The 18,072-nt window shown below is 40.6% G+C and overlaps 1 protein-coding gene across 3 annotated transcripts in view; it reads left to right on the top strand.

The window, feature by feature from the left end:
- Positions 1-16,951, top strand: part of zfhx3 (zinc finger homeobox 3) — a 139,544-nt gene extending 122,593 nt beyond the window's left edge. For all 3 annotated transcript variants that reach the window (XM_035682186.1, XM_035682185.1, XM_035682184.1), the window contains exons 9-11: positions 3,800-3,923; positions 4,364-9,871; positions 10,283-16,951. In XM_035682186.1, coding sequence (XP_035538079.1) covers positions 3,800-3,923; positions 4,364-9,871; positions 10,283-12,021 — 7,371 coding nt within the window. In that variant the 3' untranslated portion in view covers positions 12,022-16,951. The remainder of the gene's footprint in view (positions 1-3,799; positions 3,924-4,363; positions 9,872-10,282) is intronic.
- Positions 16,952-18,072: the final 1,121 nt, after the last annotated feature.

The raw sequence follows: 18,072 nt of genomic DNA, 5'->3' as shown, positions 1-18,072 counted from the left end.
AATCCCATTGGCTCATTGGAAATGATTGGGCCTTTTTAAGATGCATATTTTTCTCCTCTTTTTCATTGTCTTAATGTGCCCATCATCAGAGAGCCTTTTTACAGCTCTCTTCTAATCATAGTCATTTGGGGAGGGCAACTCATAATCTGTTTTTGTATTTTTTAATGATTTCAAGATGAGCAGGTCTCTTAGCTCCCAGTTCATTTATTACTACACTGACATTGTTGCCGTGTCTATGATCACCTGTATGCGAGTCAAAACAAAGCCTTTCATTATGAATATGTTAAAATTATTGTGACACAGATTAATCCAAATTTAATGAACAGTTTCCCTGCACTATTGAAACGCAAGTACAAGCAATAGAAATGTTATTATTCACTACAAATCAGGCCAACAAGTCTCATAAAAATGTGTATATGTATATACAGTATATGTATATGTGTATATGCATATGTAAATGTATATTTATGTAGGCTGTGTAGAAAACAAAACACTTTTTTCTGTTTCAGTGTTCAGGTCCACGCCTACAGGAAATAAGATGCAAAATTTTCAGCGTTTGTAGCTTGAGTCATGAAATCTTTGACTCTCAAGTCCTGAAGTTAGATTTATATCAGCTGCAATGCACTGGTGCACCGTTTTTACCTAGAGAGAATACTTTCTTCTTTCTTTAATACTCATCAAGGGGAAATAAAATTTTATTTGCCCTGTTTTCTTATAAATCACTGAGCAAATCTTTGTTATGTTCTATCCTGTGAAGCTAAATAGCTTGCTGGACAATCACAGAGTGAAACATTGCTCTGTCTGCTGCCTCGCCATCTTCAGCCCCATCTAGAAAGTAAATGGCAAGCACATTAGTATGGTAGACGGCAATATTTATTTCTTTTATAGAGGTAGTAATGTACTGAACCACTACAAGAGGGCTGTGATAGAACAGAGGTAATATAACACACATTAAAGGTAGCACCTTTTTATAACTGGTGAATGCAGATGGAGAGCTACTTTATCCTTTTCACATGTCTAAGGAGAGGAGCCTAATTAATTCTGAAATAGGTGACTTTTATTTCTTGCCAAGCATGCATAATGATGCGTTCACTCTCCCACTCTTCATCCCTTCATCCACCTATCTTCTTTACACTCCCTCCTCCCTCCTCTCTCCTTTCCTTTCCTCCCCATGTCTCTCATGTCTCTCTGTCTCATATACAGCACATATATACGTTGCAGTACATTATATATATATATATACACACTCCTCCAGTCCTCCCTCTCCCTCTATGTCTAATTTTCTGTCTGTGTAAGATAGGGGTAATGAAAATAATTGTGCTTCATTAATTCTGAGTCTGGCTGGATGATAGCCATTTTGAACTATGTTTGCCAATTAGGCGGTCCAAATTAAAAGTGACCTTGGGATACTCCGCTCTTTCCACTAATCGCCTAATGAAGCAGTTGTCTAGAAACAGTCGACTTTGTGATGTAAATTATTGCTTTTTTTTGTTTTGTGACTTTTCATGCTGGTTGCATTCATTTTCCACTTTTCGTTTTGATTAGATATAGAAGTAACAAAGACAAAGATGGAAATGGCTGGATGTTTTCTGCTAAATTTGCAACCACACTAACCACATAGTGCTGTACTAGTGTTAACTCTTCTACTTAACCTTGAAACTCCTGTTGCTTCAGGATGATTCTGCTCTATTTGGATCTGGCCTATAGGCTATATGACATGCTACAGTACTTTCATCTGTGTTCTTAGTGTGCCTATTAAAGGCGTAATTAAAAGGCATATGGTACACATGATAAATTAACCAAAACATCAACCATACAGATTTGACACTGCACTCTCTTGCTTTTCAATACCATTGCATTAGATGTTTATTTCCATAACTCAAATATTAAATTAAGTATAATTTTGATCAACTATTGATCTCATGTATATATACAATTTCTGATCATTATGAACTGATTATGTTTACGTATTGTGTGTACAACTGTTGTTTACGTGCTGTCTTTGATTTTAAGTTTTCTTTTTCATTAACATTGTAGAATGACAGAAATAATAGAGAATCAGACAGACTTCCAATGTCACAGATACATTGGAAGTGACTGCAGGATGCACCAGGATGCATTCTATAAGATTTTCTTCCCTTGAAACATGTTTATTTGATATTACTTGAAAGTAGGGATGCACTGATTAGGAAATTTTGGGCCAATACTAATGTTTAAAACAACAATTTGGCCGATAGCCGGTGCCAATGCTGATGTTTTTTTGTTATTTATTCGCCCTTTTGTGCCAGGGAAACAAAGAAATATACAAAGATAAGCATCTCTGCCTTGTTGCAGCTCAGTTATTTTCTCTTCTCATACAAGATGTGAGATGCAGAGCTGAACAGCCGCTCACTGTCTGTGCTGGTGCATGGAGCGCATCGGTATTTACATGCAATTTGTGTCAGTGGAGATGGGTATTTCTACAATGCCCAAGTAGAAATATCCAACACAACATTTAGCCAGTGCAAAATTGACATGACACAGCAGATAAACATTGGCCACTAATATCTGTGAATATCATCTTATTTGCTGATTGACCGATGTTAGTCAACAAGGTGAATATCGGCCAATACAGATGTTCAGCTGATATATCGGTGCATCCCTACTTTGAAGAACTACCTGTAAGTCATTAGGCTAAGAGTGAAAAGTGTCTTAAAAATTTAGGTTCAGCAGTGAAACAGAATGGTAAAGAGGAAGGGTGGTGTGAATTGAAATGCAGCATGACGAGTGAAGCTGATTACTGTGTTTGTGAAGTTAATTGAAGGAAGGTGAAAAAGACAGGGCCTAATCTTCCAACCTCACCTAGTTTCAGCTGATGATTATTGTTAAATGGGCAACTGTTAATGAGTGACTGTGATGAATTATCACGTTTTGGTGGTGAAAAGAGGCTAACAGAGGGAGAAATAGGACGAAGATTGTGGGAAAGCAGTACCAATAAACTGAGGTTTCTGTCGTTCACACATGACTGACTCCAACCTTAGTGCAGGGAGAACCTGGGTTCCTCTTTGTACTTTTTCAATCAATACTTATTCGTCCTTGAAATGTTCCAATTAGAAAATTAAAAAGAAAAAACACCTTTTCACATTTAAAATGCATTCCCTTTTGTCAGCAATGTTTTTTCTTTTGATTTTACTGTTTTATTTGAGGAGTACAAAGTCAGATTTAGCAGTTCCTCTTAAATGGAATAATTTTTAATTTACTTAAACTTACAACTGTGCTACTGAGAATTCTGAAGTTAGTTTAAAAAGTGTATGGTTGCTGGATGTAGTTTACCTACTTTATCCCTTCATTACAGTTGGCCTTTTTTCAAGAGTTTATTTTAGTTTAGACATGAGGTCCATTATCCTAACTGGCTGAAAGAACTTGAAGCCAAAGCATAGGACTGTTTAACTTCACATTCTGTGAATGGCAAACAAAGTAAATAGTATGATTATGATTCTGTGTATGCATGTATTATGTGCTTGTTAAGTGTTTCATATGAAAATGGTAATATACAAATGTGTAAGGATCTCAGCAATGATTTGCTTGATTTTTGTGTTTAATGTCAGTGATCCTCACTGCTATGTAAAAATGTAATGCATACTAACTACAGTTAGTAAGTATGCATTACTGATTGGTCTAACCCCCTTCTTGGTAACTATATTGTGAATCTTCTTGTTTGTGTCTGTAGTTTCCCTTTAATCATTTAAACTAAAATATAAAACTGCATTATCTTTCAGTAAGAATAACACTAGAACTCCTTTGTGCTTTGTTTTTCCAGGTAACAGCAAGTGAAGTACTGCCAGCAAGCATGTTCATACCTGTACCTAGTCCAGACAGAGAATCCCAGAGCACCCCTCATGCCACAGCTAACTCTAACTCTGAAGATACAAAGAAGCAAGCTGGTTAGTATCTGACTCTGTTAAAAATTTGGAGGTTCATTTGGAGTAGGTCACTTTTTTCACATATGAAATCCTGCTAAAAGGTGTTCTATAAAAAGCATATAATCACATTAGGTAATCATGGCTGAATGTATACCCATGTATGCACACACTGGTGCAATATTAAGTAGTAGTTTTTGTTACATAGAGTGGAAATAATGTGTCATTGTTTCGGTATTTATTGTTTTACAAAAGCATTGTGTTGGTTATGGTTTCAGAATATTTTTTACAGACAGTGTAATGAATGAGACAATAAGAATGATTGTTGGTATTCACAGGCCTTGTAATTTGCCATTGCTTTTTAATATTTTTCTACCTTCCCAAGTGTACTAACATGATTTACATTCCAGTCGTATGTAGGCACCTAATGATTTCCTCTCTTCTTTTGGCTTATTGATTCACAGATGTATCAGATGCTGATCCAGAGAAGGGGGTGTCACTACCTACAGAAATAGCTGAAGCTCGCAAGTCACCTCTGGAAGATCAACAATCGGAGAGGGATGATGCCACAGGATTTCTGTGTTGGAAGAAAGGCTGTAATCAGGTGTTCAAGTCCTCCAACTCCCTCCAGATGCACTTCAATGAAGTTCACAACAAAAGGCCCCAGTTGCCTGTTTCAGATCGCCATGTCTACAAGTACCGGTGTAACCAATGCAGCTTAGCCTTCAAGACTGTAGAAAAACTACAGCTCCATTCACAGTACCACGTGATCAGGGCAGCCACCATGTGCTGCCTCTGCCAGAGAAGCTTCAGAACACTACAGGCCTTGAAGAAACATTTAGAAACCAGCCACCTGGAGCTGAGTGAAGCTGATATCCAGCAGCTTTATGGGGGCTTACTGATGAATGGTGACATGATGGTAATGGCTGACCCATCCCTTGGTGAGGAGCCTGGAAGTCTGGGAGAAGATGACAAAGAGGGAGATGACAGTGACACAGAGGAAAAACAAAGCCCAACAGGCAGTGACTCTGGCTCACTGCAGGAAGATTCTGGATCTGAACCTAAACGTGCTTTGCCATTCAGAAAGGGCCCCAACTTTACTATGGAGAAGTTCTTGGATCCATCTCGTCCTTTCAAGTGCACTGTATGCAAAGAGTCTTTTACCCAGAAGAATATTCTTCTAGTTCATTATAACTCTGTCTCCCACCTGCACAAGGTGAAGAGGGCTCTTCAGGAGTCCACTACTGGCCAGCCTGAGCCCACCAGCAGCCCTGACAACAAGCCATTCAAGTGCAGCACATGTAACGTGGCATATAGCCAGAGTTCTACTCTGGAGATCCACATGCGCTCTGTTCTACACCAGACGAAAGCCAGGGCAGCCAAACTTGAAGCAGCAGGAGGGATTACTAGCTCTGCAAGTGCTACTGGTTTAAGTGGTGGGGGGTCCAGCATCAGCACTTCAACTTCTAGTCCAAGCCCAGCCAGCAACTCAACTACTAGCTCTACCAACCACAGTTCTCAGACAGCTCAGAGTATCCTTGGAGGAAACCATATGAGCCAGACTCATAGCATTGAAAACCTAGGAAATTCTTCAGTGAGCTGCCATTCCTCACCATCTGAGAACCACGAGGTAAAAAAGTCGAAATTTTCAGACATGCTGTCTGCTAGGGGGCAACAACAGCAACAACAGCTTCAGCAACAACAACAACTAGCCCAGGCTCAAGCCCAAGCTCAAGCCCAGCTTCAGCAAGAGCTCCAACAGCAGGCTGCTCTTTTGCAATCACAGCTATTCAACCCAGCACTTCTGCAGCACTTCCCAATGACAGCTGATGCACTTCTCCCCCTTCAACAGCAGCAGTTGCTATTCCCTTTCTACATCCCTGGAGCAGAATTTCAGCTGAACCCAGAGATCAGCATCAGTAACTCCCTTGGCCTAGCAGGATCCTCCACCTCCTCTCTGCTAGAAGACCTAAAAAATTCAGCCCAGCAGGCCCAGCAGAGTTGCTTGCAGCAGCAGTTGATGCACCACCACCTTCAACAGCAACATCAACAACAGCAGCAGCAGTCTCACTCACAGGCTCAGGGGCAGATGGCATTGCTGCAACAGAGTGCATCTCTCCTCCAGCATGTTGAAAAAAAGCAGAGACATTCCTCCTCTCAGAATGAAAAAGACAGAGAAATACAAAGAGAGAAGGACACAACTGAAAAAAATGAAGAATGTGTTAATAAAGATTCTACAGACAGCAAGTCAAAAGAAAAGAGGGACATTCAGCATATTTCAATAAACATAAACCATGACACTGGCCTGCCTCCACCAAGGATTGCTTCAGATGCTCGAGGAAATGCAACTAAAGCCCTGCTGGAAAATTTTGGGTTTGAGTTAGTAATTCAGTACAATGAAAATAAACAGAAAGCTCAGAAAAAGACAGCTGGACCTACAGGATCAAGTGGCCCAGGTGGGATAACAAGAGTGGTGGACCCCATTGAGGGATTAGAGAAACTGGAATGTGAAGCCTGTGGCAAGCTGTTTTCAAACATACTGATTCTAAAGAGTCACCAGGAGCATATCCACCAGGCTTTCTTTCCATTTCGATCCCTTGAGAGATTTGCCAAGGAATACAGAGAGCATTATGATAAACTTTATCCACTGAGACCCCCTACACCAGAGGCTGCTCCAGCTCCTCCACCGCCTCCTCCTCCACCTCCACCTCCTCCTCCACCCCAAAGAGCTCCCACACCAAATATCCCTGTCTCTTCTGCCTCGCTCACACCTCCAACTGTACCCACCCCACAGCCGCAAGTTCAAATGACACAAATCCCCATGCCAATGGATTTGCCCCTCTTTTCACCACTCATGATGCAGCCCATGTCTCTCCAGTCCTTGCCCACTCAGTTGCCTACCCAGTTACCATCTGTTGAGCCAAGCCTGGCCTCAGACCTGGCCCAACTTTATCAACAGCAGCTTACACCAGCCATGCTACAGCAGCAGCAGAACAAGAGGCCACGTACACGCATCACAGATGACCAGCTTAGGGTCCTGCGACAGTACTTTGATATCAACAATTCACCAAATGAGGAGCAGATTAAAGAGATGGCAGATAAGTCAGGGCTGCCACAAAAAGTCATAAAGCACTGGTTCAGAAACACCCTTTTTAAAGAGCGGCAGCGCAACAAAGACTCGCCATACAATTTCAATAATCCGCCAACAACAACTCTAGAAGAAACAAAAGTTGACTCTAAACCTCCTTCCCCTGAACCTCAGAAACACGAATTATATGGAAGTAAGAGATCATCCAGAACGAGGTTTACTGACTACCAGCTAAGAGTGCTGCAAGACTTCTTTGATGCCAATGCTTATCCTAAAGATGATGAATTTGAACAGCTCTCCAATCTTCTGAGCCTCCCCACACGTGTGATTGTTGTGTGGTTCCAAAACGCTCGCCAGAAAGCAAGGAAGAATTATGAAAACCAGGGTGATGGAGCAAAAGATGGTGAAAGACGAGAACTGTCAAATGACCGCTATATTCGCACCTCAAATCTGAACTACCAGTGCAAGAAATGCAGTCTGGTTTTCCAGCGTATATTTGATCTAATAAAACACCAAAAGAAGCTGTGTTACAAAGATGAAGATGAAGATGGACAGTATGACAGCCAAAATGAGGATTCACTGGATCTTTCCAATGAATGTTATACTCCCTCGGGGTCTTCCTGTCACACCCCAATGCCCTCCTCTTCAAGTCTCTGCCCACTTCCACCCTCCACTTCAGCTTTCTCACACCTCCCATCCACTGAGAAAGAGGAGGCATCACCAGCAAGCACCTCAAACATGTATGATGAGAAGCCAAAGCAGTTAACAGAAATTTCTGCTGATCTACGTGAAAACCAAACCTCTATAAAGCAGGAAATTGTACATCAGCCCCAGACTGAGTCACAACACCATAGACCTCAAAGAGAAGAGAAGATTCAGACTATCTCCAAGCCCATCAAACATTCATCTCCTTCTTTTTCTCAGCAACAACAGCAGTGTGGTCCTTCAGCCTCTCAGACAAGCCAGGCCTCATCACAAAGCTCTCACATGAGCCTCAATGCACACCTAACCTCTGCCACACAACAACTGGCACAACAGATGATCCCCTACCAGTGTGAGCAGTGCAAGGTTGGCTTCCCCTCCTTTGAGCACTGGCAGGAACACCAGCAATTACACTTTCTTTCTGTGCAAAATCAATTCATCCACCCTCAATTCCTCGACCGTCCAATTGACATGCCTTTCATGCTATTTGATCCCAGCAATCCGCTCTTGGCAAGTCAGCTACTCTCTGGGGCAATGCCACAGATTCCCAGCAGTTCTGCCACCTCTCCGTCCACCCCCACCTCCACCATGAACTCCCTGAAGAGGAAGTTAGAGGAGAAAGCTGGCACTAGCCCAGGAGAGAACGACAGCACAAATAGTGGAGAAGAGCCACAGAGAGACAAGCGACTCAGAACCACCATCACACCTGAACAGCTAGAGATCCTTTATCAAAAGTATTTATTAGATTCAAATCCTACACGTAAAATGCTTGACCACATTGCTCATGAGGTGGGATTAAAAAAGCGAGTAGTGCAAGTCTGGTTTCAAAATACCAGAGCTAGAGAGAGAAAAGGCCAATTCAGAGCTGTAGGGCCAGCTCAAGCTCATCGTAGGTGCCCTTTTTGTCGAGCACTTTTTAAAGCAAAAACTGCCCTTGAGGCACACATTCGCTCTCGTCACTGGCATGAAGCCAAACGTGCTGGATATAATTTAGCTCTCGCTGGTATGTTACCTGAACAGGAGGGTATGCAAATAAAAATGGATGCTCTAGACACGTCAAGTTACTCCCAACTGGCCCCATCAAACAGTGATGGACAAAGCTCCTCCATGTCACCAGTGAACAAAAGCATGGATTTGTCTCCTAGGGCGCTACTGAGTCCTTCATCCATTAAAGTAGAGGGAATGGAAGATTTTGAGAGTGCCATGGCAACCATGTCCTCTGTAAACCTCAGCTTTGATCAGAGCAAACTGGATAATGACGACTGTTCTTCTGTGAATACAGCCATCACAGACACAACCACAGGTGATGAGGCCAATGCTGATAATGACAGTGCTGATGCAAAGCATAGCCAAAATAGTGGTGACTACCTGTCTAAGTCTGGGGGCTCAGCTCCTATCCTTGAAAATGATGACCAGATGTCCTCAGGGCTGGTAAGCCCTGCAACAAGTTATTATGCTAAGGACTATGAAAATGAACATATGATTGACCACAGTGAAACGTCGAGCCTGGCTGACCCTTGCTCACCAAGTCCTGGAGCCTCAGGTACCAGGAGCATTGACAGCGGAGATCGACCTGGCCAAAAGCGCTTCCGAACCCAGATGACTAACCTCCAGCTGAAAGTGTTGAAATCCTGTTTTAACGATTACAGGACTCCCACTATGCTGGAATGTGAGGTACTTGGTAATGACATTGGACTTCCAAAGAGAGTGGTTCAGGTGTGGTTTCAAAATGCCCGTGCCAAGGAGAAAAAGGCAAAGCTTAATATGGCCAAGCACTTCGGAATAAATCAGACATCCTACGAGGGGCCGAAGACTGAATGCACTTTGTGTGGTGTCAAGTACAGTGCTCGCCTCTCTGTTCGTGATCACATTTTCTCCCAGCAACACATCCACAAGGTGAAGGATACCATTGGCAGCCAGATCGATAAGGAAAAAGAATACTTTGACCCAGCCACTGTCCGCCAACTTATGGCCCAGCAAGAGATGGACCGCATTAAGAAGGCCAATGAAGTTTTAGGACTGGCACAGCAGCAGGCCATGCAGCAGCAGGGGATGTTTGACAACCCTGCAATGCAGGCTCTGAATCTCCAGTCAGCCTATCCAAATCTGCAAGGCATTCCACCTGTCCTTTTGCCAGGGGTTGGTAGCCCCTCTCTTTCCAGCTTTAACTCATCTAATTCAGGTACGTCATCATTTGGCATTCATTCACCAATTCACAGCTACAATTTCAAATTGTTTTTTTTAACGTAAGTGTAACTATCAACAGTAATTACATTTTGTACTAGTAATCGTAAAAATAAAATAGTAGAACATAATATTTTGACTCCCATCGATCAGTCTACTGTAGAATGTGTAACATAATGTAATGGTTTTTCTGCAATTTTTAACGTGTGTGAATATGTCACCACCTAATAATTAGACCCACAAGACGTTAACTTTATTGTCATTCACATAACGATTTTCATTTAGCTTCTATGTGTATATCCTATAATGAAGTAGTTGTAGTTGAATATCCTTTTAACAAATTGTACTTTCATCAAATAAATATACCTATTAATTTGTAATTGTTTGTCTGTATTTGAAAATCTTCCAGCTTTAACTCCTCCAAAACCTTCAAACCTCCTGAACATGCCTGGTGCCAGTGTTCCCTCACCTAGCCTCCCCACATCCGGATTGCCCAACAAGCCTCCATCCTCATCGTCTCTCGCCGCATCCAGCCCAGCCCAACTCAACACGTCTGCTTCCCACTCAAGCCCCACCTCCACATCCAACTCCACTTCTTCAACCACCCAGTCCGGCTCTCGGCATGAACCCCCCAAAGAACGTGATGTTGAGAGGGTAAGAGAGAAGGAGAAGCCCAAGGAAAAGACAGAGAAGCCCCCAACCCCATCGTCAACTGGAAGCACCCCTGCCCCTTCCACTTCTGCTGCCAGCGCCAAGAAGGAGAAACCAGACACAGCTGTACCTGCCACCTCTATGCCCACACCCGGCATGGAGTATGTGGTAGACCCTGCACAGCTTCAGGCCCTGCAGGCTGCTTTGGCATCTGACCCTACAGCTCTCCTCACAAACCAGTTCCTGCCATACTTCATGCCTGGCTTTTCACCATATTACACCCCACAGATCCCTGGGGCTCTCCAAGGGGGCTACCTGCAACCAATGTATGGTATGGAAAGTCTCTTTCCTTACAACCCAGCATTGTCTCAAGCACTGATGGGCCTCTCCCCAGGGTCCCTGCTGCAGCATTACCAGCAATATCAGCAGAGCTTGCAGGAGGCACTTCAGCAGCAGCAGCGGCAGCTTCAGCAGATCCAGCAACCCAAGGCGAGCCAAACTCCAGTTCCCCCACAAACCTTGGGGGATCGCAAAGAATCTGCCAAAGATCCAGTGAAAACAGAGGAGCAAAAGGGCAACTCGCATAATGAACCCCCCTCTTCTTCCTCCTCTTCCTCCTCCTCTCATAATAAAGTACCCCCTGAGCAGAATGACATGGATGGCAAAGCTGTAGACCCCCATCTAGACCAGTACATCGTCCCCAAGGTGCAGTATAAACTGGCATGCCGCAAGTGTCAAGCAGTTTTCACCAAGGAAGACGCGGCTATTACCCACCTTAAATCTAACTGTTTTTTCGGTCAGTCTGTGGCAAACCTGCAAGAGATGTTGCTGCGTGTCCCCGGTGGCGTAGGTGCAGGGGCTGGAAGTCTCTATGACTGCCTGGCTTGTGACACTACGTTGGATGGGGAGAAAGCACTCAGTCAACACCTGGAATCGGCATTGCACAAACACAGAACAATCAAGCGATCAGCCAGAAATGCCAAAGAGCACGCTACTAGTTTATTACCTCACTCTTCAGCCTGCTTCCCCAATCCTAACACCGCATCTACCTCGCAGTCTGCCACTCATCCCATCAGCAGCCCCCCTCCCCCGCCAACAACATCAGCCACCATGCCATCCTCTGCTGTCTCCTCTTCCCTGTGCTCCTCCTCTACTACCCCACTCAACACCACAGCTGCCGGCAAACCATGGCCCCAGGCCCCTTTCTCCAGAGCTTTAGCTGGGAAGCCCAATGCCAGTCCCTCCTCTTCTTCCTCCTCTTTTCCTCCAATGTCCTCACCTTCAACGGTTACCTCAAGTTCATTGAGCACCTCAGGAGTTCAGACCTCGATACCAACAGACGTCTTTACTGACGAGTCTGACTCTGACAGCAGTCAGAAGTCAGCAGACAGGCTGGGCAGGACGGCGGAGGAGCCGCAACAGCCTGGCTTTGTCAAAGACAGTAGTAGTTGTAGTAGTAATCTTGCTAGTGTAGGAACAGACTCCATCAGATTGTAAAAGAGCTTTCAGTGATGGACAATATTTAAAAAACACTAAAAAAGACAAAAAAAAATCACAAAAGGAAAAAACATAAAAAGCAGCAATGTTAAAAATACATTAAAAGTATACAAACCAATTTCAGAAAAAGATGTGTAAAGACTAACTGCAATTCCAAAGCTTGTAACCAAAAATTTAAATGTTAGTGGATTGTTTTCCCATATCAACATGCTGGTTTTCGTTTTGTTTTTTGTTTTTGTTTTACTCAACTGAAATACATGCATACTAATATATGAGAATAGAAAAGATCGCTGCAGTTATGTTTTGGGTAATGGTAGAGGAATGCTGTACTGTATGGCAATGGACTGCCTCAAAGTTGACAAATGGCCCAAGAAACCTTTTGAAGAAATACGCGTCAACAAGCTGTCCCTTTGTTTTGTTATAATTTCTACTTAATAGCACAGTCACAAAAAGCCAGTATGTACTGTATGGGAGAATAGTCTATCAGTTTTCTTGCTATTTAAGCATTCAGATACCAATGGCTTGCAAAAGTAAAAGAATAATGTAATGTCTATTTTATTCTCAGGTCAACAGCTCACAGATGTTTTTTTTCTGTTACAGAAATCCATGTTTTACACATTTGTTTCCAACAGGAGATGAGCTTTTCTTTTCTTTTCTTTCAGAACTTGATTTAAGAAAGTTTTAAGTTCAATGAAATTTTAATAAGGCATTGTTTCTGGGCATTCAAAAAGGGTAAATCCAATGATTTGCTGATTTTAACATTAGAAATCCTTTTAAAGGGGGGGGGGGAGGTCACAATCCCATTATACCCAGACAAGGAGAGCATTGCAGACATAATAACGGGCGATAAAAAGAGTTTTGATTAAAAAAAAAACAACCTTCTGTATTTATGATAGATATGAACATTTTTGGTGTTAAGTAGATTGTTGCATTGGAAATGAATTTAAACAGTATGGTAGGTTGAAAAAAACTTTGTGTACATTTAGCTTTTGTATTGTCCAACTTTAAGACGCTTCATTTGATGTTGTCTTGGTCATTCCGATAGACTAGATTATGGACAGGTAATTTATCTCAACTTTATTTCTGTCTTATTCTTAACTTTTTGGGAAACATTCACCCAAATGCCCCTCCTGACAAGGCAGGATCCTCTTTTAGAATTATTTAAATTTTATGGTTTGGTTGGTATTGCTCTAACCAAAACAGAAAAGATCCTGGGTGAAATATTGAAAGTTATATTTTATTTAATTTTTGTGTTACCTTTGTGCACTTATTACTGTCTGACTCCTATTTCTCACTCTACTTGTTCCTCTTCGCACTTATTTTCTCTGCTCTCCTGTGTTTGTAGATATGTACACTACAAAGCAGGTCTTTTGTTCTTCATGTAGTGTGGCTACAGTCTTTATTTCATTTTGACATTTTTGTTGTCATAAATGAAAATGAAAAAAGAATACTAATAATAATTCTCACGCTTTAAGACAAAAAGAAAATCCAAAGACTAAACACTTTCACCATTGGTGCATAAATATGAGAAAAGAGGCTTCTTTATACTTGAGAATTTGTTGCTGTTTTTAGAGGAAAGAAAACAAAGTTTTAAAAGATAAAGGAGTACGCATCAGAGTTGCCGTTTTTGCTTCTTTGCAAGCAAACAGGTGGCTTTTTTACGTAAATACCAAAAACCAAAAAGGGCCCTTGTCCTTGCATTGTGGAGTAGCACCGTTACAGAGCCATTGCAGTTTGTAAGATAGAGGTTATTAATCCTTGTTTGACTTTTTTGTCACATTCAAATGTCCATTTTTTTAAGAAAATGTATAAGGTCTGGTCTTCAAGGACATACGTTTTGCTGCTAATGTAGAATTTTGAAAGAAAAAAAAAAGAGTACCTAGATGCATGCTCATTTTGCTTTTGGCTAAGCTTTAACTAAAACAAACAATAAACCAATTTCTTGCCTCTGCAACACTTTTTTTTTTTTCTTGTTGCAAAAACGGAACTTTGAAGACTGTGAATATATGTTCCAAAGGACATTTTGCCGATTTTCTTTTTGAACAGACCAATGTTTAAAGCCAATGATCTATAACGTTTGTAAAGAACAGTGCATTCCAAATATCACAATGGATTTTTCTTAAGCAAGGACTGATCATATTTCATTTAATTGCTTTTAATTGTCACAATCTATTTTTTTCTTCTCATTTTTAAAGTGTCTGTAAACTGTTGTGTAAATTTTTGCATCATTGGTTGCTGAACAAAGTGACCTCCATATGTCATTTTGTGCTGGCATGGAACATTGCTGAAATTCCCTCCATCCAGTCAAGGTTGTTGCTCACTTGTTAAGCAAGAAATAGTGGTTACCAAAAAATGTATATAATACATCTGGTACTGATGCGTCTCATAGGTTTAGCAACATTTATACCAGTCGACATACAACTAGTCTCAGAGGGAAATGATAGCGGTTTTGCTGAGGTGCCGTTGCCTCCTTCCTGGGAAATCCACCAGTGACTTGTCCCATGTGTCTGCAAGGTGCCACTTCCACACATAGATTACAGGTTTTTAAGGGACATCTTCATTCCAAAGCATTATTTATGGAAATGTAGGAGGTTTTTTGAAGATGTCCCTTGATTTCAGATAGCTAGGATGCTTTCATGTCCAAAGAAGTCACCCACTTCATTTTATTACAATGGAAATGGATGTGCATAGGTACCCCCACCCTCTCACTGATGATCCAATGAATCCAAATTTTTATTTTTAAGCCAAAACCAAGACATATTTAAATTTGTGAAGAACTACTTTTTTGGCCACTATTGTATAGCCAATATATACTTGCCCCAATGAGTACATGGCACAATCTCAGAAGTGTGTTTAAAGTGCTTCATCTTGCAGAGCAATGTGATTTGGTGTTAATACCACAGCATGCTGTTGAAAGTCGGGTGATTTGGCCTGAAAGCTTGCTATTTCTCTAAAGTCCAGTTCCCTGAAATACTGTTATGTACTTTCTTATTTTGGAAAATTCTTGAGTTGTACAGGTTTTCTCAAATATGTTTGCTTTATTTTAATTTTCAGACGATGTCAGACATGTATTGTATTTGTATTTTATTTTAGTGTCTGTATATTACTTTTTATCATAAATTAACACTAGCTTTAATTTGAATTGCTGAAATTGAGAAACAAAAACAAAAAATATGACCTGGCCACTTTATGGTGTGATGATGTTCTTTATATTCATTGTCTCAATGATACTGTTTGCTCTCTTATTTCCAAAGTGTAATCTTTTGGGCTCTTGTGTGGAAGACATAGTTGAGGTCTCTACATAAGATTCAGCCAGCATGGACTGTGTGTGAGTTTGTATGCGTGTGTGTGTGTGTTTCATAAGAGCCAGCATCAATTCAATTTTTTCTTGTTTGCCTTTTATTTTTTATATGTTACACACCAAAACAAACTGAACCACAAAGCTGGATTATAAATAACTGAAATTTAGAAAATCAAATTTTAAAGGTAATGTTCAGAAATGAGAATGATGAAACCGAAGCACTGAGCAGTTTTTACTTTGATTGAATATATGAATGTGGCCAAAGCTTTATGCAGTTGAAACAAAAAGAAGAAAAATTACAAGTTGTGCCCCAGATAAGTGTATATTTTATTGTGGCACAAGACGCTATTGTGGGTAATTGGATCCACTGACTTACATTGGGATACTTGATTTTAATGGACATTTACAAAGAGAGCGCTAAAGACAAGGTTTTGCTGTAGAGGTCATCTTTTGCCCACTGTGAAAACGAACGTGTACCTGTATACAGATATAGATATATTTAAAACAAGACATCAACTTTTTTTGTTTTTGAGATGAAGAAGGAATGAAAAGAAAAAAAAAGGACTCTGGGAAGCTTTGGAGATCTCATTAGGAGGACACGAGAGGCTGTGGGCACACCAACACTGGGCATGGGAACCAAAGGCCGGCTCAAAACAGCTTTAAAACCACCTCCTTATTTGATTACTGACAACTCTGTAATGGGAATGGACTCTGGAACCAATGGACATGTGTGACACAGAGAGGAAAGTCCTTAGATGAAACTGAACTTAAGTGGCTCCAGCTGCCTCTTTCTCCTTTCTGTCTGTCTCTTTCTTTCTCCAGCTCTGCCTCTGCTTCTGCTCTTTGATGGACATTTTCCAAATTTCAGGACAGGATGGACAGAGATGCTTGCTTCATTTCTCCCAGTTCATGTTGCTACCCGTTTCATTTCCCTGTGCTTGTCTCTGGTTGACAAGTAAAGCTCTCCAGTCAAATGGCGGCTCACCCCTCTCTCTGTTGATTACATAATCTAAAAAGAGAAATTAATAACAGAGAGAGGGGACGGGTTCTCAAAGCTGTCATTTTTAAAGAGGCAGTTACACTAAAAAAGCGTATTAACCAAAATTAACAACCAAACTAACAACCAAACAACCATTTGCTCCAACTTCAAAGATGAACTGTTATTTGGAGCTCTCTGTTCCTTTTGTGACTTCTGGTGCCACAATGTTTTTTTATGCTTTTAGTTTTTCTTTTTGTTTCCTTGAATTACTCCTCCTTTGAGCCTCATAAGCATGGCTCTGTGGCTCCAGGCAGCCCATCCGAGGGTAGAAAAAAACAGCCTTGCAATGTACAAAAAAGAGCAAGTTAAACCAAAAATGTTGTTCTTGATGTCTTTTCTATACTGTAGTCTTGTTAGCTTTTTTGTTACTGTAATTATATGATGAAGATTTCCAAACTGTACCAAATTACATGGAAACTAACATACATACAACCACATGGAACTTCAGACTTTTAAAGAAACTTTTGTCACAAAACCTTGTTGTCCTAGTTAAGTTGATTGTAGATGGTAATTGAATATACTCCTTTGAAAATATTTCATCAAGTATGTTTCTTGCTCATTGTGATACATTAAAAAAGTATGAGCATAAATTGCACTGGTTTGGACTCATCTTTGACTGTTGTGGGACTGTATCACTTGCTGTCAGACTACAGAACTCCTTTACTGTAAAACGTTTTATTTGAACTTGGAGGTACCAGTAGTATAACTTTTTTTAATTTTGACCATGTAAATTACAGATATGTTCACACACATCACAGAAGACCCCTTAATCAATTTTAAGATGCTGATTTTTTTATATTTAATAACAAACAAGTTAGTAATAGTAAACAACTTATTTCTGTTGTTTAAATAATTCCATAATTACCTTTTTACATATTTTTGCTTTTAGAAAGGTAAAATATTCTTAGTTTACTTCAGTATTACAGATTATGCCTTTAAGAAAAACACCAGAAATCATAGAAAATGCAACAAAAAAGATTTAACTGAACATACAGTGTAATTCTACATTTTAAATGCCAACATTATGCCATTGTTGAGTATATAGTTTTTATTATTAACACAATCTGCTACTACTCATTTAAAGCCAAACCAAATTTAGCCTAGCTGGCTAACATTTGCTACATCATAGGTAGTTTACCTGTCTGACAATTTCAGTGCCAAGTCTGATTTACAGTGTGAATCTTCATCCACCTTTAAAATGCTGCACCCATGTTCAATCTGGAAAAACGATACAAAGTGCACAGTAAGCAGTGGTTAGTTCAGGGGGCTTGGGAGTTTGGACCGTTCCCAATGAAAACAGAGGTGATCCAGCTCTGCCTGTTAAGCAATACTGAATTTTCAGCAGAGATTGAGGTACAGTATACACTACTTCAATATTTCAATCACAAGGTACAATTTTTAAATAATATGTAGAGTGGTCTTGTCAGATTGCTTCAGCCTCTGAAATTCTCTCTGCCCATGTGTTATGTTTAGGCCGCTTATAGGGATTGTAAGTGCCCTAGCCTAATATATACATATTAAGCAACAACTGTAAACTTCTTCTTAATTAGAGGTGACTATGTGCACTGTAATCAGAGGCACTGATAATGAAGATTGGAAAAATGTAACCTAATGAGATGCATTGTTAGGTGTAACAATTAAAAAAGAAGAAATGCTTCTTAAATAATTTCTGGTAAAAGTTCAATAAAACTGTGATAAAAATAACCACACT

This window comes from Morone saxatilis, unplaced genomic scaffold (assembly GCF_004916995.1).
Source record: "Morone saxatilis isolate NCDOM2014 unplaced genomic scaffold, NCSU_SB_2.0 Contig11, whole genome shotgun sequence".
Taxonomy (NCBI): Eukaryota; Metazoa; Chordata; class Actinopteri; family Moronidae; genus Morone; species Morone saxatilis.
This window is presented reverse-complemented; position numbering and strand designations above follow the sequence as displayed.